Below are 23,741 nucleotides of genomic sequence, written 5' to 3'. Positions count from 1 at the left end.
TATGTAAATAAAGATATAAATTTCATTGTCTGGTGGTCAATTGTTTGTGAGAGACGTTTACTTGCACTTATGGTTGGGTTCCCTGGGGTGGTATACATGTGTCGTTCATTTGTACGTACTGATGTCATACGGTCAAGCCATCAAAAACCAGGTCAATGCATTTCTCTAAAGTATGGGGCTCCGCTCCACATACACACAGGAGCTCTGCTATAATCTTTAGATTTTAATATTATATTCAAAATCCAAAAGATTAAGTAACATAAAGTAAATCTAAAAGTCATATCAGTAATGTCATGTTCCTGGACCTTCACAAATATTAGCTGAATTCGTTGACCGTGAGTTGGCCTAGTGGTTAGCATGTCCACCTCTCGATCGGGAGATTGCTAGTTCTATTCGCGGTCGGGTCATACCAAAGACCATCATAAAATGGTACCTACTGTCATCTGGCAAGGCATGCTGCAATACAGATGCGAGTGGGGAGTTAAACTCTCACGGTTACCAGAGGACTAGCCCCCCACTGTAACCCTAGCTGTATAGGCAAGAGGCTGAGGGCTACCAAAATGGAGATGGGCACTGCACCCATACGCCTCAAAGAGCTGGTTAGTACTGGGACAGGAGACTGCCTGGGAAGACTAGATTCTGGTGTGAGAGGGACTTTGACTTCTTTGACCCCTGCGTTGAAAGTAAATGAGAGAACTTTTAATAAAGCAATGAAAGCATGCAGTTGATTAAAAACAAAGCCTTGATGACTTTGTCCTTGATCAGTGGCACCTTTTATTATTCATTGGCAGTTCTGTGTGGAGGAAATGAAGAAAACTTTGGAAAGGTTTGTGCTCTCATACATGTTATTCTGCTAAGAGATTTTGCTTTGTAAGCATTAGGATGTGAAAAAGGCCTGCAATCCTGTTAAAGTAATGAAAATCCATTGAGGGTCCAAGCACCATTGTTTAAAGTAGAAAATGGTCAAGAAAATAAGGTGCAGCGTAATCATTTTTCCCAATCGATCGTAGTGGACCTGATAATGATTTCATGATTTGAGTTGAGTTACTCCCCACCATCACTCTGAGATTGCATTAGAGAAGTGCATTTAATAGGAGTGCTTTTTGTGTTTGGGATATTTGATATCTCTGTTCTTTGGCCAGTTGTTATTACTCCCCACTTGAGGGAGCCTCTTCAGTGGATGAGATCTGAGCGCACAATAAAAACTGGTGGATTACCTCAGCCTAATGTCCATTTACCCACATTCTCTGCTCTTTACTCCTTCCATATTAGCATTGTATCCACTGTGTAATTACAGGTAACTACATCAACAGGAAGTAAATGCTTCTCTTGTCGGTCAGCAGCGGAGAGAGAGAAATGGATGGAGAACCTCCGGCGAGCTGTGCATCCCAACAAGGTAAAGCATAGGACTTCAAAGTGGTTGCAGTGTTTCTGGAATAAAGGTCTTTTCTTTCTTTTTATTTTAATGTATTCTCTTTCTTATGTTGGTCAAACTTTGGTTTAATTAGACTTCTCGATTTGGGATGTTTTGTACATTTATATGTTCATTCAGGACAACAGTCGTCGGGTGGAGAACATGCTAAAATGTTGGATTATTGAAGCCAAGGACTTGCCAGCCAAGAAAAAGTACTTCTGTGAACTTTGTCTCGATGACACGCTTTACGCTCGGACTACCTGCAAACTCAAAACGGACAATGTTTTCTGGGGGGAACACTTTGAATTCAACAACCTGCCATCAGTCAAGAGCATCACCGTGCACCTTTACAAAGAGACGGACAAGAAGAAGAAGAAGGACAAGAACAACTATGTGGGCCTGGTGAACATTCCTGTGTCTGCGGTAACGGGACGACAGTTTGTAGAGAAGTGGTACACCATAAGCACCCCCAACCCCAGCAAGGGCAAAGCCCCGGGACCCATGGTGCGTATGAAATGCCGCTACCAGAGCATGAGCATCCTCCCCATGGAGCTGTACAAAGAGTTCGCTGAGTACATCACCAACAACTACATGCTCCTCTGCTCAGTGCTCGAGCCAGCAATCAGCGTCAAGAGCAAAGAGGAGATGGCCTGTGCACTTGTGCATATTCTCCAGAGCACTGGCAAGGCTAAGGTAAGAAAAATTGAGTCTACTATTTGATAATATCCCAGTGTATTTCTGACGAGGAACTGAAAGGTGCATCTTATCTGGCATCATCAAGATTCTTCAACTAATCCCTCTAGTCTGGGGGATCCACTACCAAGGAGGGTTCCAAAGGGAAGATCCCTTTTGGGAAGCTAAGATCCCCATAACTATCCAAAAAAAAAAAACCCTTCAGGAACAATTTATAGCACATGGCAGGATTAGTTTGTTTCAAAAGTCAATTCTAGAACTCTTGGTCTATATTGAACCCTCCAATAGGTCTGTGCCATCCAGGGTATTACATTAGATTACATGGCATTTAGCAGATGTTCTTATCCAGAGTGATGTACAACAAGTGCAAAAGTTAGGTCCATGAAGTGCTGATCTTCTCGACAAGAAAGTTCAAGTACCAACTGAACAAGTGACAGAATAACACTTAATGTAATATTCTGTTGAAGTACTAGTACTCAGCAAACAGCCAAGGAAACAAACCAACCATACAAAGTATAACTAAATAGAGAACTCAAACAGCTAACCCCAAGTGAGACAGTATACACCCTGAGTAGGTCTTGACCAATGCACAGTTACACAGTGGGCAGGGAAGAAGGGGAGAGGTGCAGCCTGAAGAGGTGAGTCTTCAGTCTGCGCTTGAAGGTGGTCAGGGAATTGTCAGTTCTGACCTCAATGGGAAGGTCATTCCACCAATGGGGAGCCAGGACAGAGAGTAGTCTTGAGCAGGCTGGGAAGGAATGGAGAGGAGGAGGGGCCAGGCAACCAGTAGTAGTGGAGCATAGGGATCTGGCTGGCATGTAGGGGTGAAACAGACTTTGGAGGTATGCTGGCCCTAACCCCTTGACAGCCTGGTAAACTAGCACCAATGTCTTAAATTTGGTACGAGATGCAATAGGTAACCAGTGCAGGTCAGCAAGCAGAGGGGTGACATGGGAAGAATGAGGGAGGTTGTAGACAAGGCGAGCTGGAGTGTTTTGGATGAGCTGCAGGGGTCTGATGGCAGATACTGGAAGGCCAGCAATGAGAGAGTTGCAGTAGCCCAAGCAAGCGAGGATCAGTGTTTGGACCAGAAGCTGGGTAGAGTATATTGCAAGGTATATTCCTGCCTTGCAACCAGAGTTCCTGGAATAGATCCATTGCAGTCCTGATCAGGATAAAGTGGTTAATGAAGATGAAAGAATGAACAGAGGGTCTCCAAAAAAGGGAGAGAGGGTCTCATGTAGAACTCCACAAAATGAAGAACCTTTACTTGTACAAAGAACCCTCAAGGAACCCCTGTTTGGACGAGTTTAGCTTTGCTTGAATGATTATGCTTATTTTGTCATTTAAAGGTGCCCTTCCACCAAAAACGTTTAATACTGGCTCTTTTTGAAATACCATAGTTCACTCCGAGTTGCATATGCGTGCTGCATGTGAAAATGTAATTCTACTCCCATTCCCTGTATTAGCTTATGAAAGAAAATAGTCGGAAAAACGAGCAAATCTGAAAAAGCCCTACGAACTTGCGTCACTTCGAAAATTAGTATTCATGGCCTCGCCCACCTTGGCTTGCGACCGCCCATGGGAAGAAAGTTCAGATTTAAGCATGAGGAGAGATAGCAGAGCCCATCTCGTCAGTAGCTAACGAAGACGACCTAACAGCAAGTTGAAAACATGTCTGAACAAGTTCGTGCCTGTGTTATTTGTGGCAGTAAGGCATCAACGTTGCATTTCTTGCCCAAGATAGAAGAGCTGAAGAAGAAATGGTTGGAATTTATCTTTGGAACACCACCAGCGAAGTATAATGCAACGTTAGTACTGTGTTCTGATCATTTCAACTACAGTGACTTTTCAAACTTCGGTGCCTTCAGTAGTGGTTTTGCTTCGAGGTTGTTTTTAATCCCTGGATCTGTACCGTCAAGACGATCGACCACCAGCTCACAAGCTGTAAGTAAAACATGAACTTTTTGTTCGAAGGTTTTTGTTACAAAATAGCATGTTCATATTCTCCACATTAGCATGCATGACATGGTCACAAGCTAGGCAGGGATGAGAGTTTTCCGCTTCTCCTGAGTAAAAAAAAACGACCTTTTTATATTATGCCAAATCCGTTGAGAATTTTTTTTTTATTAATTTCGGGGGGTTGGGGTGTGTTCCTTCATGCTGTTCAAACTTTATTAACTCCAACGATGTTTACACATTATTTGTAAGTCGCCATCTTTAGTCTCATTTAAATCTCGTTGAATGTGATGTAAAATTCGTGTGATCTACATTGTTATTGGTCAAAATATCGATGTCGAGACCATAATAGCCAATCAAAACAGTTTTTACAAAGACACCCACATCCGCTTGTTCTGACCCACTGGAGGTAGCGTCACAGTGCTGTTAGCCAATCAGAGGTAACACGTTTATATGTCATGAATATTAATGAGTAAGAGCTGAAATCCTGTCGTTCTCCCGCCACCCGCTCCTCCACCAAACTAGAACAGCCTGAAACAGGAGAACCACAGCATTTTTTTCACCAAAACCGGCTCACGGGGCATTCATTCATACTAGAGACCACCGCACAATTAATGAAAAAACGATGCAATGAGACCTTTAAATATTTTCCAGTCTGCCAACTCTGCTGTAGTGCTTCTTGTTTTCCCCCCCACAATTTCTTATCTAATTTTATTTTGTATATCAAATTAAGTCATCTAAATTGAAACGATACTGGAGGAAGTCCATGGCTTAATACCACTGCTAGTAGACATCGTCGTGATGGGTTTAACAGCTCTTAAAACTGGATACCTCAGCAGAATCGTCCTTTTTCGTGATCTTTATTCCAAGTCTACCGTCTGACAACAGAGTCAATAGACGAGAACAATGGAGACGGGCCCTGCAGCTTCTCGTGGAATCGTTTGGGGCGTGAACGCTCTTATTGTCTTCATTAACTCAAGCGCACAGCGTGTTTTGGCTCCAATAGTCTTCATAAATCAGTTCTGAATGAGGTGACAACATGTACAAAAGCTCTCAGGCTCACTCTGTATCACTCATTTCACTTCATCGATTCCTCCTGGCAAAAACAGAGTGGCTTTTTTGCCGCACTCAGAAATTTGAAACATTAACCCTGAGGTAGATTCGAAGGAACTGGCATGTGGTACGATTATCCCCAGTGTGGCCCAGGTATACAAGCTGCGTGATTTGATGATTTCTACATTATAAGTATTTTATGACAAAATTTCCCAGATGGCAAATTACACTGTAATATACTGTATGATATAATTCAGAACATCAGAATCTTAACAGTACCACTTTGTGTTCTCCAGTCCTCTGATATGAATAGAGCACTGAATTTGAACATGTTGCATTAGGGATGTGTAGTGAGACATAAAGTCCTGTTAAGTTACCCGAAGAATCAATTGACCATCATGATAAAAACTTAAATTAAGTTTAAACAATCAATGCAGTGAAGCGAGTTCTTTTAGATTAAAGTTTCTTATTGCTATTTTATGGTGTCACTGGATTTTTTTTTTTTAAGTCTATAGCAGTGGTTTTAAAATGCACTATTTGCCCAAAAGTTTGTGGACGCCTGACCATCACATCCATATGTACTTCTTGCCCAAACGGTTGCCACAAATTTAGAAGCACACAAATGTCTAGAAGGTCTTTGTATGCTGGAGCATTACAGTTTCTCTTCAGTGGAACTAAGGAGGCCAAACCTGTTCCAGCATGACAATGGTCCATGAAGACGTGGTGTGCCAAGGTTGGTGTGGCTTGCTCAGAGCCCTGACCTCAATCCCACTGAACACCTTTTGAGATGAGCTGGAATGCCAACGGTACTCCAGGCCTCCTCATCCAACATCAGGGCCTGACCTCATTAATGCTCTCTTATGAGTGAGTTGGTAGCCATGGAGTGGCCATGGCCTAAAGGTTAGAGAAGCAGCCTTGGGTCCAAAGGGTTGCTGGTTCGATTCCCTGGACTGGCAGGAAACTCCACGATTGAAGTGCCCTTGAGCAATGTGGCTGAAGGTCCTGGTGCTCAAAGTGTGCGCTCACTGTACATTGCTCTGGGTAAGAGCGTCTGCTAAATGCCTGTAATGTAATGTAATGAATGAGCAATTCCCCACAGCCATGCTCCAAAACCTAGTGGAAAACCTTTCCAGAAGAGTGGAGGTTATAGTAGCAGGAAAGGGAGAACTACATCTAGAATGAGATGTTCAAAAAGCACATGGTCCGTTTCCACATACTTTTGCCATATAGTGTATATGTACAAAAACATTTTGAATAAAATCTATTCAAACAGGAATCACCTATTATTGAGAGATGAACTGTAGCTGGCTTTAGCAAGACAAAACTCTTGTAAATTCATACTTTGGGATTTTTTTTTTTTTTTGGATATGTTAGAAACTATTGGAAATGGGTATTGATCACTTGCTCTTCAGTTAAATGTTGGGTCGAACGTTTTTTGTAAAGCTTTTCCAACAGTTTTCTGCAACATATTCCATTTCAACACTTGAATGAGCCTATGAAATTCACCATACTGTTTTTTTCCTTTTCCCCAAAATGGGCCAACAGGTCTAGCACCATTATAGCTACAGTACTACTTGGCGGTTTCACAGGACTGCATTGTAAAATATATTTTTATTCTTTTTATAATAGTACATGTTTTTTTATTATTATTATTATTACTATTTTAAGTGTTTTCATTAAACGAAAGCCACAAATAAGCAAAAATAAATAAAGAGACAGCCAAAGCTAAGTGTTATTAGCAATAGGACTAACATTGGGAACGTTTGGCTGTGTCACCAACTCCATCTAAGACAAAACACATGCTCTATGATAAATAGAAGGAAGAATTAGATAAATAATAAAATCGACTCACAGTCTAGTTCATGTTAGCAGTAACAGTTTAGTTAACTTAGTTGGTGGTATAAAAAGAGTAGGTAAGTATTAGCAAGACGTATTGGATCGTAAAAAGGGGGCAGCATGGTGGTGCAGTGATCTTATCGCCTCACAGCAAGAAGGTTCCAGGTTCGAACCTCACGGCTGATGGAACCTTTCTGTGTGGAGAGTGCATGTTCTCCCCATGGGTTTCTTCCGGGTTTCCTCTGGTTCTCTCTCACAGTTAAAAGAATTGCAGATTAGGTAAAAATACCCAGCTGCTGGGGTTGTACCGTACAAGCCAGTGCATAATTAGTGCTGGTCCCAAGCCCGGATAGATCGGGGAGGGTTGCGTTAGGAAGGGCATCCGGTGTAAAACCTATGCCAAATCAAATATGCGGACCATAATGGTCTTCTGAAAGATGATAATACCGTCCTAGGATCCATGGACAAGGTTTTGCATGTAGTAAAAATGGGAGTGTTGTTTAGCTTAAATTCCATTTTTGTCTTCACCATGCACAATGAACGACCTTTATTGGCCACAGAACCCATAATGTATCATTTCTGAGCTGAACAAAGTGGTCAGTAGCGCTCTTAGCCTGTCATTAGCGCCGGGCTAAATCAGTCAGTTATGGTATGCTCTGTCATTACACCGGGCATTAGTCAGGGAGTATATCGGGAGTGCATTGTCTTTCATTAGCGGAGGCCGGAGCTGGTCATCGTCTGTATTGTCTTTCATTAAGCCGTGTCATGATTACCGTAAACAAGGTCAATCAGGGTCGCCTCGCATGCCATTGGCTTCCTGGTTTTGTCAAGAGGTCAGTGCGCAGTCATGAATGAGGGGAAGTTTGAAGCTGGAATTACTCAACGATGTCCAGTGTGGTTGCTGTGGATTTCTAGCCTTAAATTTGAAGCAGCTGCTGTTTTAGAAATGTAGAAATTATGCTTGAGGCTTTCGATGTTTTTCCACATAATATAACTTTTCCCCTGCATAATGGCTACATTTGCACAAGTGCAAGAAATCATATCTCACTGCATCGATACCATGAATCTAAAACCAATTACAACAGAGACAACTCTGACACAGGATTAAAGAACTATTGTGTTTGTGGAGTGCGTATTGATCATACCGGAGCAGGCTGGTCATTGAATTAGTTCCCTGTGGCGCGCTGATGGAGTGTGTGCACAGTGTGACTGAGGTGGGCATTCGGAGCCTCTGCCCCCTGCTAATGAGCTCTTATTCATGCAGCCACTGCCCAAGGGGTCTCCCTGGGATTCGCACAAGAGTGATGGTGTGTGGGTGCGCATATGCAACTGTGTGCGCACAGAAAGTCATTTTTCTGCTGGCCCATTTTGGGAGGCTGGGGCCATTAGTCGAGAGCCTGGGGCTCGTTTTTAAGCAGACACGCAAACCCAACCTCACCCTCCCATCACATGCACGCACACTTGCACACCCACCCACCCACCCACACACTCAGTCTCACTACCACTTTAACATCATCTAGATACCTGAAAGGGAACCTGTCATCAATGTAGCTCTGGAATTTTGATGAAATGCCACCTCGAACCACAGCAGACAAATTCCAGACAAACTTGCGTTGTTTCAGTGGCGTGAACACAACAATAATAGCTTTAAAAAAGGAATATACTTTGTAGTGGATAGGAACTTGATTGATTGGTTGACTTGTAGACTGGTGCTGCTTCTCCGTTTGTTGTTTTTAGTCCTGTTGTTTATCCCCTGGCACATCATTACAGCGCCAGATGTTTTACATCCGGGTGTTTGTTAAAAGCTTTGTCCCTTAAAGGTGCAGTTTGAAGTGTTTAAAAACTGTTAGAAGACCTATAATCACATACTGCCATGAAAACGGATCGCACAAGATTCTTTATTTCAGTCTTTCATTTGTATTTTTCTGGGCCAGAAATGAGCTCCGCCCCCAGACAAAGCAGAGCTACATAACGTTGCCGCTTTTCTTGAAAAGGCAACTCGCATTAGTACTGTATCAGTATTGTATTTGTTCCAACTACGAAGAAAATTAAATGTTTATACAGTATTAATGTGCACATTCTAATACGTTATCGTTTCTATAGTAACAGCAAACACACAGGGACTTGTATGATGGGCACGCCGCATAATTGAAGACAAATAATAAACATTCAGAATTGTTTTGTGATTTAAAAAAGTATCATCTTTGCTATGGTGAAGTTTTCTGTACGAAGGCATTTAACATTTAATATTTAACATTTATGGAAGGAGTCTCCAGTGTTAGTGCGTTGTTGCGATCACAGATAAAGCTGTTTTAAGTTTTCCATCACAAGAAAGGCCTGAGAATGTTTCATTTTGCATTTTCGCCTTAAGATACATTTCTTTTGTCTCACTGACTCCAAGAGAAAGTGCCGGAATGACTGTTTCTAGCTGCTGTAACATAGCAGATATTAAATGTAGCTATAAATGGATAAAAATTACATCGCCTTTCATTACAGGCATTTAGCAGACGCTCTTATCCAGAGTGACGTACAACATACCCGGAGCAGCTGGGGGTTAGGTGTCTTGCTCAAGGGCACTTCAGCCATTCCTGCTTGTCCAGGGAATTGAACCGGTGACCTTTTGGTCCCAAAGCTGCTTCTGTTATCTTTAGGCCGGAGTGACATGTCCTTTAGTAAATGAAAATGTAATCATTGGCAAACTGCTGTGGAATAAGAGGAATAAAATCCTTTGGAATGTGCTGTTAGAGGAAAATATTCAACTTCAGGGTTGTAAGTGTCGCTCTGCTTCACATAGGGCTGCATTATATCACCCTGGCGTTGATGATTTTTCTTATAACTGCATGTTCCAATTAAGTTATTCCATGAAATCGAGTTGTACGTGAGCTGATAGCCGATGAGGCGTGTAGCACTGAGTCTGCTATAAGCCATGTACGATGAGATTGAGTAGAATAACTGTTTTATTCGATCCACATTAACTGGATTTTTATTTTTTGCAAATTTGATAAATAGAATCTTTATACAACACGTCCGACAAAATAATTTCCGCTTAGAATGTAAACAAACTGGCAAAATGACAGGAGCAGTTTGTGAAAAATGCTGCTATAATAATTCTTGGAGGGAAAAAAAAAGTTCTTACCATCAAATGCTTTTTTTTTGTATTTTGGGGGGGGATTTTGTTTTCGGGGGCGGCACGGTGGTGCAGTGGTTAGCGCTGTCGCCTCACAGCAAGAAGGTCCTGGGTTCGAGCCCCGTGGCCGGCGAGGGCCTTTCTGTGCGGAGTTTGCATGTTCTCCCCGTGTCCGCGTGGGTTTCCTCCGGGTGCTCCGGTTTCCCCCACAGTCCAAAGACATGCAGGTTAGGTTAACTGGTGACTCTAAATTGACCGTAGGTGTGAATGTGAGTGTGAATGGTTGTCTGTGTCTATGTGTCAGCCCTGTGATGACCTGGCGACTTGTCCAGGGTGTACCCCGCCTTTCGCCCGGAGTCAGCTGGGATAGGCTCCAGCTCGCCTGCGACCCTGTAGAACAGGATAAAGCGGCTAGAGATGATATGAGATGAGATTTTGTTTTCGAATAGTTTTTATTTCATCTTCGGCTGGTTCAACAAAACGCTCCGCCATTTTGTTTTTCTCTACTCATGGTACCGTATATGAGCTGATATCCTAGTAATAAAGAAGCTAATCAGAGCGCACGATTGCTCATATCCAGTGAATGTGGATAAAATGAAAGCTTTTATTCCTTATTTAAATACAAATAAAGATTCCATCGCCAGAAAGCTTTAGCTCATTTGGATTTTAGTGCGCACGCCACTCTGCTTTCCTGAGTCATCTGCGCCGTTCTTTTCCACTCAGCTCTTTCATCCAATCAAACCCATCGTCCTGTGCATTGATGCTCCTTCCTCGATGTGGCCTTTGCTCGATGTGCTCAAATCTTCTGAATGCTGATGATGCTGAGTAAAGTCAGGGGAGAGGACGGACTGGGGCGCTGAGAGCTTAGCAGATTAGCAGCAGAGCTTCAGGTCAGAACCTTCAGGAAGTCGGAGCCGAGCTGAGCTCACCAGACTAAGCCTCAGCAGCCATGTTGAATCCCTGGTGCTCTGAGTCCTGCCAAGTTCACAGGGCTCGCAGAAGACATATTTATTCACTGAGCATCATGACTGCAGTACAGAAACATCTGATATCAGGAATTGAGTCAATAATACAGCTCTACGTGCACATGACAGTGTCAGTGCACGTGTCAAGTAATCTCCTGTCAGTAGTTTAAGAGGATATTTTGAATTGCTTCATTTATCATCTGATATCACCAGCATCGATTTCTGTTCACACGCAACTCACATTATTATTATTTTTACCGCTCTGACACCATATAAATCATTCACTTCTTTTCACATCTTGAAACCGTCAATGCCTGCAGAAGACTTTTTTTTTTTAAACTGATTTTCAGACAGTCCAGAGGGGTCAGTGCCAGTTCTTGGACTTTTCACGGTTCTGTGAACATATTTAAACAAAGAGACTGAATAATCTAAGGAAACACAAAAAGAAGAAGAGAACAGGATAAGAGAACTGTCTGATCAGACTGGATATTAAAATTGCAGTACATCATCTTCCAGCAGAGACGCTCCTGTACCCCAGCATAAAAAGCTGATGATTGATCACAGAATGGATGATGTCCTCTGTGCTGTGCTGTTGTGTTTCTTCATCGTGTCCATTACATCACAGCATCATCACGTTGTATTAGCAGAGATTATGCATCAGCTAGTCATTAGTAGGCTGTCTTACTCCCGCCAAGAGAACACCACCTCAACACCTTCCACATGCACTGCCTACGTCAAATTCTGGGCCTAACTTGGAAGGACAAAATTGCTAACAATGACATCCTAGAGAAGGTCAAACTTCCCAGCATGTTTACCATCTCAAAACAGCGCAGATTACGCTGGCTTGGACACGTACATAGGATGGCAGATGGTAGAATTCCCAAGGGCATCCTCTGTGAGGAACTCGCCACTGGAAGTCGTAAAACCGGCCGGCCGCTTCTACGCTTTAAGGACATAGTCAAACAAGATCTAAAAGTCTCCGACATCGATCCTCATTCATGGGGTCTTAAGGCTAACGACAGGAAAGTCTGGAGATCAGCCCTCCACCATGGTGCTGAAGCAGCAGAAAACAAGATCAGGCAGCTGGCCGATGCAAAGAGGGGGCGCAGAAAACTCCAGACACAGAGAAGCGACCTAATACCTAGCTTTGTCTGCATCAACTGTGGGAGAACCTGCTCATCCCGTATTGCTGGGTTTCACATGACGTCACATCCGCCTCATTAGTTATTCAAAACTTTAGCTGGTGGTCTACCAAAGCTCAGTTGACAAAGCGTTTGTACGGAGAAGGTGCATTGCTCGCATGAAAAATGCGTTGTTTTAGGTTGTTCGAATCGATCAAACCGTGAAACTGATAAGTTTCTTCAGGGTTCCCCGTGAACTAATAAAAAAGGGTGAACGAACACAGGATTTCACAAAAAGACGTCAAGAAAGGCGGCTTTTGAACCTCGTACTGAAATCGAAGGGAGCCGAGTCGAAGCATGCTGGAGTTTGCAGTGATCACTTGGCGAAAGGTTTGTATTTCCCTCTCAGCTATGTCGCTAGTATTTTCCAAGCACTTTTCTTGCTATGTGTCGTTATTTTACGGGACTTTTTTTACTCACAAAGCACTAAAGTCCCCAGCTGTTTCTTTGTTTCCTCCTCACAAGTCCATATGCATGAAGGTCATGACAAAATTCTTCCCCAGCCATACAGTTCCAATGCGCCGTGATCACTTCTCCGTCTCGTTTAACTAAGATCCAGGTCTTTAAAGGGGTTTCTGATGATCTTTGTGAATGATTTAGCTGAGAGATAAAAGCCAACACAAGTGAGAATCAGGTGAACTGTTGTTTGTTCACACTTCAACTTGCAGCGCTTCGTTGTAAAGACGTGAATGAAAAGCTTAAAAAACATACATACACGGGCAAAAACAATCCAGGATTCATTGGGCAGCGACTTGATAGCGAGGTCCTTTACCCAGCCACATACAAAACAGTTGTAAGCCTTCATACTCTTCCACGCTTTCATCTGTTTTGCGGTGTAGAAGGACGTCTGCAACACCAGATAGTTCGAGATGTCAGGGAACTCGACTGAAGGGTAGTTTTCGAGATCGTATGACAAATCCTTCTTTCCCAGACTGTAGGGGCCGATTCCATTGCATATAGCATCTTCTGAGTATATCTAAAGCCAGCAGTGGCTTCTAGATTACAAGCGTACTCTGATAAGTTATCGCTAGTTATTTGCACTACGGCAGCTGTTTATGATGTCATTTTCTGCGAGCACAGCAGAAGTGTACAAGTGCATGCTATACTAGACTATAGTATAATATTATGGTCTAGTGTGACTTCTCTGTCAATTTGTTTGCATTTCTCCATAAAAATGATGGCAATGCAGGATTAGAAAAGGAATCAAAATAAAGTAGTGGCTAGTTTATTTCCTGTTTTAAAAAAATTAGGGATGTCCCGATCAGGTTTTTTTGCCCTCCGATCCGATACCGATCATTTGATTTTGAGTATCTGCCGATACCGAGTCCCGATCCGATACTTCTTATAATCCATAAAAAATAATAAAGACGAGGAAAGAAACGGATCCAGGATGTTCCTCATTTTTTTTAATTTAACACCTTATTTTAACATCCAACAACTCCGTTAGCAAACAGAGCACTTACGTGAGGTAGTTTGAACAATAAATAACAAATTAAAAACAACCTTAAAATACCTGGCAGGAATGTAAACAAATAAAAATAATAATAATAAAACTGCCACAGTGCCAGTAATTTGCTTTTAAGAATGCATCTCACAGTGGTATACAGTAATTTCAATTAAGGAAATGAACGTTTTTCTTGATGAAAACAAGCATTTCTACCCTTTCAGGTTTGAGCCTGTTTTTGTCATCCAACACGTTTGCAACAGCACTAAAAACTCGCTGTATTGAGTCGGGTGTTTGTTTTTCAGGTGCCGTATCAGGTTTGTTGTATTAAATGCGGCCCTTTCCTGTCCACCCCTTGAAATTCCAACTTTACATATTTCACAGTTTGCTATGGCAATGTTGTCATCAACTTTGAAATACTGCCACACCGCAGACATGCTTTGCTTTCCGCTTCGAACCGCTTCCGTGTTCAACTTCGCCGGCAATAGGCAGCCAATAACCAATAGCGTCTCTGCTACAAAGTGATGTCATGCTGCACGCGTTGATGTTGCTGTGTTGAGACAAGAGGTCTGGTCTCACTCTGTGCCAACGCATAGCTATTGATGTGTTAAAAATGAGAATATATTATATAGATATATATCCGATCCCTGATCGGGAGGTAATGCCCGATTCCGATCGAGTCTGAAACCACGTGATCGGGCCCAATTTCCGATCACGTGATCGGATCGGGACATCCCTAAAAAAAATATATATATTTGCCTGCTTATCTTCCATCCGTTTGATGCATGACATGGTGGCAGTCGTGCTGTCAGTGTTTTGTGGTGAAACAAAGTTGGGATCGTGTCCAGCATCAGTTCTCGTTTCTGTCTCATGTCTCACTTCTTCCCAGTGATTTATTTCATCCAAGTCCTCTACAGATCCACAATCTTCTGTAAAATGCTCGCTGCACAATTTGCTGCTTTTTCCAGGAGTAAAGTTTTCTTGCTTTACTTGATGAAGCCACTCGGCCAAACGTCTTGGATTCAGGATGGAAAGAGGAAGGCGTGCAGAATCCTACGTCACGCAGCACCACCCTCGTTTTCGTCTCCTAATACATCTGGCTAATCCATTATGGCCACGCCCGGGGAAATGACCCAACGGACTGATGTTACAACTTGAACGTGTTTTTTAAGCTAAAGTCCGCTTCATTTTTTTTTCATCTAGGACATCTTGTATTAATGTATAATGATGACATTTCAGCGGCACGGTGGTGTAGTGGTTAGCGCTGTCGCCTCACAGCAAGAAGGTCCGGGTTCGAGCCCCGTGGCCGGCGAGGGCCTTTCTGTGTGGAGTTTGCATGTTCTCCCCGTGTCTGCGTGGGTTTCCTCTGGGTGCTCCGGTTTCCCCCACAGTCCAAAGACATGCAGGTTAGGTTAACTGGTGACTCTAAATTGACCGTAGGTGTGAATGTGAGTGTGAATGGTTGTCTGTGTCTATGTGTCAGCCCTGTGATGACCTGGCGACTTGTCCAGGGTGTACCCCGCCTTTCGCCCGTAGTCAGCTGGGATAGGCTCCAGCTTGCCTGCGACCCTGTAGAACAGGATAAAGCGGCTAGAGATAATGAGATGAGATGAGATCAATAAATACTATTTAAAAAAAAACTTCCAACAAAATAATTTCCGCTGAGAATGTAAACAAACCGGGGAAATTACAGGAGCAATTTGTGAAAAATGCGATAATCATAATTCTTGAAAAATAAAAAAAAGAGAGGTTCTTTGTATCAAATACTTTTATTCCATGTTTTCTTGCTTTTTTTTTATTTTTTTGAGATTTTGTTTTCAAATTGAGTTTTTATTTCGTCCTCGGTTAGTTCAGCAACATGCTCTGACATTTTGTTTTTCTCTACTCATGGTATATGAGCTGATATCCTAGTCGTAGAGTAGCCAATCAGAGTGCACGATTGCTCATATCCAGTGAATGTGGATAGAATAAATACATTTATTAGCTTGGCTCATTCAGAAACTGGCACTATTCTCCAAGGTTGAGCCAAAGGTCCTGAAAATACTTGCACAATTGTGGCTTATAGCATGATTTTGAGCTAGACATATTTGTTTGGTTTTTTTTGGATGAACACTCTGGTTTTGTCTGGACACTGACAAACTGAAAAGCATCTAAAGACACCTCAGGACAACTGAACTTCTTTTGGAAGACGACGACTGATCACTGGATGATGATCCGCCATTTTGTTTTTATCTACTCACGGTATATGAGCTGATATCCTAGTAGTAAACTAGCCAATTAGAGCGCACGATTGCTCATCTCCAGTGAATGTGGATAGAATAATGTCATTTATTTATCTAGTAGATTTCAATGGATTTGCTGTATTGAATAATTCAATATGATTCCATAAACGCTAAAAACTGCTTCAGTCAATGCCAGCCAACTCGAAGTGGTGTTCATTTCATTAATTGCTTGGTCTGTTTGTCGTAAATCATGACATTTAATCATAAATGTCATTGCGTTCGTATGTCAGTGTGTCATTGTGGTGTTTTTCTTGCTGCTGTATACGATGCAGGACTTCCTGACCGATCTGATGATGTCAGAGGTAGATCGGTGTGGCGACAACGAGCACCTGATCTTTCGGGAGAACACGCTGGCCACCAAAGCCATTGAGGAATATCTCAAACTGGTGGGCCAGAAGTACCTGCAGGACGCTTTAGGTAAGATTTGAGCTTGTTCTCTTCTGTTCATTTCTTCAAAGGTTTACTGTTGAAAGATTTTCTTGCTTAAAGAAACCACCGTGTTCACGCTGACCTTCAATCCAGCGTAAAGTCTTGGCTATTGCATCTGGTGATACACTTGTACAATCTAGAGTACATAAAAATCAATAATTCATTCGCTTTTATTGTTGTTGCTGTTTTTCTTTTTTTCTTTTTCATTTGTGAACGCCTGTGTTCACAGCATTATTTAAGAGAACAGTAACTCCTTGAAGGCTTAGTGGTCAATCACAAGATGGTCAAAGAGACAAAAGTTCTGAGCTTTGAACCTTTTTCTCTTAGAGGCTTGGGGCTTTTTTTTGTTTTGTTTTTCATTTTCAGGACATCCACAATTTGAAAAACGAATTTGTTTCGATGGAAGTATAAAAAAGACAAAGGTTGTCAATGAATTTAACATTAAAGTTTGAATTTTTAGTCATGAAAACACCACAGAAATATACTATTACACTGCAAACCCACAATAACGAACTCCTTGGGAGACGTCCAAATAGTCCGTGATACCGAAAAGTTCGTAATACTGAAATAGAACTACGTGTCGGACCAAACACTCACTCTTGCGTAAAACAAGACCAGCTGTGTTTAATTTATCTTTACGCTTAATTCACTTACATATTTACAAAATAATAAGTAAATCACTCTTAAGTAAAGGAAATAAGTCACACTCTGTCGTTTGCTTGCTGTGTCTTCTTCCTTTTCAGCCATCATGTTGATTGCAGTTATGGACGACATCTCAGAGCTCTTTTTCTTTTAATTTAAAAGTTGAAATTGAAATTTTTGTGGGATAACTTTTTTTTTAAGAAAAATTTGTTGCTTTCTCACCATGCTCCAGGATATGAAGTTTGTCTTTGATGGCGAGTACCTTACGTTTACGAATAAAGACTCGAGTAAAACTGCTTTTAGCTCATAAAATAAAGTCCTTTCAAGGGATTGTTTGAAGTGAGTGATCACTGTTCTCAATAATTGTTAGTAATTGACACCTCAGCGAGGCTCATTAATCCTTTCTTTTATGGCATTAACGTGTATTATTAACTTGACTGCAAACTCGATTACTTATTGTTTGTCTCTGGCAGGAAGAGGAGCACATGGCTCAGTGATGTTTTTTTTTTTTGAAGACTCCGACTCGTCGTCATTAAAGGCAGGGGACATGAACTTAGCTCGTTATATGCGAAAGTGCATCGTAAAAATGCAAGAGTTCGTTATAGCAGATTTGCAGTGTACTTGGAAAACCACAAATCTTCACCTATTTGTTTTGAATTAACCTCTTTGAAATTCAAAATAGGATTCAAATTCACATTTTACAAAAATCTACATTCACAAAGTATTTTTCAGCGTTCAGGAATTCACTTTCAAGTCTGATTAATCTGTTCAAATTCAGTTTGCGAAATTAATTTTGAAAAACGAAAATAGAGTAAAATTACAAAACAGGGAGTTGATCCTGAAATGAGAGGCTGTTTTGTAAGGAGTTAGATTCTGTGTATCATCTGTTCAAGCCATATTTATTTTAAATTTAAAAACAAAAAAAAAGAAAATGAAAAATGACTTGTTTTATGAATTTACCCAGTTATTACCTTGGCTACAAATTTTCAAACTATAAATTTTTTTTTTCAATTTTATTAGACAGTCTAGACACTGAGGATGGTATTTTAGAATACTCGATTTTAGATCTATAGTACCAGTCAAAAGTTTGTACACCCCTACTCATTCATAGGTTTTTTTGTATTTTCACTATTATCCAACTCCGGCTCAGTGAATATCGGTGATTTATTATACATACAGGACACTTTTTCGATGGAATAAAAACGTGTTCTATTCCCTTCTAACAAGTTTCATTCATTTGGTTTGATAGCATGCAATATTGTTAGCATATCGCTTATCCTACGTGTAGGTCACGCTACCCAGTGGAGAATGAGCATTGAATATGGTTTACGATATTGCATGGTTGTCAAGACAACATGGCATCACACGTCGGAGATGTAAAACTTCTGCTCTAATGAGCGACTGTGATGATTTGTAAACAAACATGGCCGCCAGGTTTGCTTCGTTAAATACGGAAGATTTTGAGAGAATTTTGAAAGAGAAAGATGCATTGAATACCTGAAAGGAATGTGTATGTATGATAATAATAATATTGGCTGGCTTTCTTTCATGGTAAATCAGATATATTCCATTCAGCTAGTATGATATTGAACTCATTTTCGACTCGACGCCAGCTAATATTATTTAAATAATTGTTAATAAACAGGCTATAACAAAATATGTACAGGTCCCCTACGTTTCCATTCCCTGGTCAGTAGCTTTACACTTGCTCTGTGTGTGTGTGTGTCAGGCGAGTTTATCAAAGCACTGTACGAATCGGATGAAAACTGCGAAGTGGATCCATCAAAGTGTTCCTCCAGCGACCTGTCCGAGCACCAGGGCAACCTGAAGATGTGCTGTGAGCTCGCTTTCTGCAAGATCATCAACTCCTACTGGTAATGTCTCTGCTCGTGTCTGTACACCTGTACCATCAATATTAAACACACAGAACGAACACAGAGTGGCATAATGAACTCCATCCCTCTGATCCAGTAGTCCGGTCATGACTTTTGTAAACAGGCGGCTGATTGAATAATTTGTGTCACTCTGTAATCACGCCTTCTCTGTGTCAGGGAATTAAAAAAGGTTGATGCGGCAAAATTAAAAATGTAAATGTAACCTTCAGAGGACGATACAAAAACATTCATACACGTGTTTGTTACTGAGGAACTTGTGAATGTTCGAAAGTTGTGGACGTGTGACGTTTCCAAAGGTGACGGAGTAATTTCCAATTTCCAGAAATGACCTGATGACCTTGGAGGAGGAAATAAAGTCCTTTTTTTTTGGGAAAAACTACTTTGGATGAGATATTTGTTGCAGGCAGTCGGGGGTTTTTTGTTTGTTTGTTTGTCTGATGCACAGAGTTACTGATTAAAAAAAATGTCTAAAAAGTACGATGTATTTTTTGCAAACATTCTTCACAGAAGATGAGCATGACTCTTTAAGACATAAATGACTCCTCAGACATAAAACACAAGACCACATACAATCCTGAGGTAAGGAAAGCTCAAATTCAAACCCCGCCTTCTACAAGAAAATTAGACAAAAAAAATTTTTTAAGTACATTTTCACAACTTGTATAAAAATGAAGTCACTAAATTAGACGATTCATGTTTGTAAATGATTTGTTTAAGAAACTCTCACTTTGGATTCATTCACATATGCAGTGTTGAGTCTGTTTCAATCGAACCCTGGTGCATTTTCACCCTTGGGGTGATTCGTTATGCAGATGAGAACATAATCAGTGTTCGAAATACCTGTCTGCAGTCTGCATTTTGCAGAATGATTTTCAAGATTGCAGAAGAAAAATTAAACAACCTGCAATTTTGCAGAATGAAAAAATCAGGCTCGGGATACAATGGTTCTCAATTTAGCAAACTAGCGGCGCTGTAAATAAACTGAAACCTGCACCGCGCGAACCTGATGGCGTTTTCCAGGTCAAAGTTGAGCAATATTTATGTAATACCGATGAAAGGCGACGACAACCAAATAAGGGCAGTTGCCATTTTCCGATGTAAGATTTCGTCACTTTTAATACCCGCCGGGAGGACCCGACAACTATCTCAGCAGTGTTCGGTAGTTTCCGCCATGCATCTCCCAGAATTCAATGCGGCATAACAAACATGGCTCCTAAGAAGAGGATTGTTTCTTCGGGGCAAGAGTCCGACAAAAAACGCCAAGAAAACAAGGAAGATTTTGTCATATCTCGGCAAAACCGGCAGCCAGCGTGACTCCAACAACAGCAGCGACAGATCACATGTCCGTGAGGGTGACAAAAATGAAGACGGTTGCTGCTGACTAGTTCTTATCTTGCATACATATATATTGTATTGTTGAATCATGCAAAATTATACTGATATTATATCCCTTTTGAAGACAGCAACAGTATTTTACCTTTATTCGTAGATACTTTTGAATATGTTGTTTTCTCATACCAAGCTACACTAATGCATGTTTTGCATACATGTTCTATATATTTTTTTTTAACTAGTGCTGTCTTGCCTGTGGTGCAGACTTAGCCTGGGAAATCCCATGCTGCTTTGCACAATCGTTCCGATCTGAAAAGACAGCATGGAAACTATGGTCTAAAGGCTCGCCTGAGTTAGGGAGCCAATCAGAGAGTGGGGAGGGGTGGAAAGATGGTGACGCGTACTACTCGACAAACGGAAGCTTGTAGTTTATTTGGGACTGTTTACGGATCACATTTAACATGGCGGCGAGCGATACGAACCAAACTTTCGATCAAGCTTTAGACACTGTTCTGAATAGTTTAGAGCGAAAGTTTGTTTTAAAAAACTCTTTCCTTCTCTTCTTCGCCTCTTCGTCGCTCTAACTATGTCACCGGGTACAACTGCCATGATTGGCCATGGGCTACGTATACGCCAAATGATAGACATTCGCAACGTCCAATAAACGGCCGTTGACAATCGTAAACCACACCTCCCCTACGAGAAATTCAATAGGCGGATTCCAGACCATATTTCACTTGTGATATGGTCTGGTGTTAACCAGACTAGTGCAGACTAGCACAAAGTAAAACAGTTGCCCTGTAAGACAAAGCTCATAGGTTCAGTTCTGTAGCTCTCAGTTCTGCCATGATTAGTTTGTACCCAGTTCTCTGTTGTTAGTTTAGAGCAGTGAAGCCCCTGCAGTCGTTCTCAGTTCAGTTCATGACCTTGCACTTTAGAAGCCAGGCAAACACCATGAACCCAAACGTCTTTCCATTTGCCAGTTGGGTTTTATTCCATAATGGCATCAATTCTTTGCATCATCGTAAGATGTAACAGAGTGTAGAATTGAAACCTTGCTTTCGATTTAAAACTACAGGTTGCAGATGCAAACACTGAATGAAGTACATTCTGGGTAACAATCTATTGTTCAAGCTAGAAACTTAATCTTGACAAAATGTAACATGACGTGTAACATGAAAATGAATGTTTTGTTTCTTGAAGATCAGTTGTGTTCTATTTTTTATTGTGGTGATACCTTTATTAGTATGTTGTGTGGAAGGATAATGTGTGGGTGTGATAACTAGTACATTTATGAATTGGTTGGTATACTTCAAGTTGTAGTAGCCCGTAGTGTCAGGGCGAGGGGGATGAAAGACCTGTGGAGGTATCATGGAATGATAACTTTGCTGCAGAGAAGGATCTGTGAAGACTGAAATTAAAAATAGAGTGAGAGAATAAAGAATTACGGTAATGCTATGAGTTGTAAAGCTAGATATGATGTAAATATAGGCGTTATTAGGTTGAGAAGGGTGTAGTATGGAGGCTTGTGTATTTGCAGAAAATATTTCCAAATTGCAGAACAAAATTTTGACATTCTGCAATATTGCAGAACACTGGAAAAAAGTATTTCGACCACTGGCATAGCAATCACAAAAACATCACATTGATCCAAGAGCAGCTGAGCGACGAGGTCTCGGGCCACTTCCAAGCGAGTGTGGTTTGATTGTAGTGTAAAGAAAATGATTCGACTCTGAACCAACTGCAGGAAGTGAATCAAATATGAGGTTTTTTTCTGTAGATACGAGCTGATAAACTGAGCCATGAAGCACAAACCAGACCAAAGGACAAAGCTGTAGTGCTGCAGGTTCTGGATATTTGGACTGATGGAAAAAAAAAAACCTATGGATTCATCACACAAAAATAGTTATTATACCCTGTTTACACCCTATTTATGACCTGGTTTCTGAATAAAAGTGTTTCACGCCCCTTAGTCAGTTGTTTTTTTCCTTTTCATTTTTAGTTCATTTTATTACTGTATGTCTAACATTAAAACAAACCAAATTAAATCTCAAGCAAGTGAAAAGCATCAGTTTCACTCTAATTTGATTCATTGAACAGATTAATAGGTGTGAAAACACCCTTAGAAATCAACCGCTAATCTTAAAACGATTAACCAGGAAATTCTGAAATTATGTAGTTATGAAACGTCATCATTATACATTAATACAAGGTGTTCTAGATGAAAAAATTAAATGGACTTTAGCTTAAAAAACGTTAAAGTTGTAACATCAGTCCATTGGGCCATTTCCCCAGGGGCGGCCGTACTAGATTAGCCAGATACATTGGATGGCTGTATTAGGAGACGAAAACAAGGGTGGTGCTGTGTGACGTAGGATTCCGCACGTCTTCCTCTTTCCGTCCTGAATCCAAGACATTTGGCCGAGTGGCTTTATCAAGTAAAGCGAGAAAACTTTACTCCTGGAAAAAGCAGCAAATTGTGCAGCGAGCATTTTACAGAAGATTATGGATTTGTGGAGAACTTGGATGAAAAAAAAATCACTGGGAAGAAGCGAGACACGAGGCAGAAACGACAACTGAAGCCGGACGCGATCCCAACTTTGTTTCACCACAAAACACCGACAGCCTACCGTGTCACGCATCAAACAGATGGAAGATAAGCAGATAAATATATATTTTTAAATAAACAGGCAATAAACTAGTCACTACTTTATTTTGATTCCTTTTCTAATCCTGCATTGCCATAATTTTTATGGAGAAATGCAAACAAATTGACCGAGAATTCACGCTAGACCAAAATATTATACTATAGTCTAGTTGTCACAACAGAAGAATTCGCAGGCGCGCTCTGGACAGCGCATGCTCCGAACCGACTCTCTCACACACTGTGAACGACACACCTGTACTGGATTAAGGCGCAATCAGCGCACCTAAATAAGGACTCCAAATGCAGACTTACTTTGCGAAGTATTGCGTTGTTGTGACCAGGCCTGGAATTTCATCATTTTAGGGGCAAGGCCACTTGGCCTTTTGTGCTGTGAATTTTTTGAGGGCACGAAGGCCATAAAATAAAACAATGATTTTAAGTTCACGTCTGTAATGAATTTAATTTAAGGACTAATGACTCTTCTGAGGAAGATTGGAGTCTCAGTCGAAACTATCAAGCAGGTAAAGAAACATCTACACTTATGTCTGAAGATAAGAAAATATTGAACACATCTAAACTTATCAATCCATCACTCACTTCAAAAATTGTAAAACTTACTAAACCTATATCCTCCCATAATTTTTGTTCAATTGACACCAAATGTGCAAGAGCATCTTCAGACTGTACTACTACGCAGAGTTTTGATTAATCAAAATTGAGCCTGGAGTTCATCAAAATGTTTGGCTGTAAATGGAACATATACTAGCATGCAGGCTACTGATTAACCCATAAGAGCCCAGACCGATTTCTCAATCAAGGAAAATTATTGAGGAAATAAAATG

General features: G+C 41.1%; 1 protein-coding gene across 7 annotated transcripts in view; it reads left to right on the top strand.

Moving 5' to 3' along the window:
* dab2ipa (DAB2 interacting protein a) overlaps nt 1–23,741 on the top strand; it is a 256,395-nt gene that overhangs the window by 191,894 nt on the left and 40,760 nt on the right. For all 7 annotated transcript variants that reach the window (XM_060932344.1, XM_060932343.1, XM_060932348.1 and 4 more), the window contains 4 exons: nt 1,298–1,396; nt 1,553–2,107; nt 16,227–16,371; nt 18,755–18,899. In XM_060932344.1, the coding sequence (XP_060788327.1) occupies nt 1,298–1,396; nt 1,553–2,107; nt 16,227–16,371; nt 18,755–18,899 (944 nt within the window). The remainder of the gene's footprint in view (nt 1–1,297; nt 1,397–1,552; nt 2,108–16,226; nt 16,372–18,754; nt 18,900–23,741) is intronic.

Source organism: Neoarius graeffei, chromosome 10 (assembly GCF_027579695.1).
Source record: "Neoarius graeffei isolate fNeoGra1 chromosome 10, fNeoGra1.pri, whole genome shotgun sequence".
Lineage (NCBI taxonomy): Eukaryota > Metazoa > Chordata > Actinopteri > Siluriformes > Ariidae > Neoarius > Neoarius graeffei.
The sequence above is the reverse complement of the archived record's forward strand: the minus strand, read 5'-3'. Positions and strand labels throughout refer to the sequence as shown.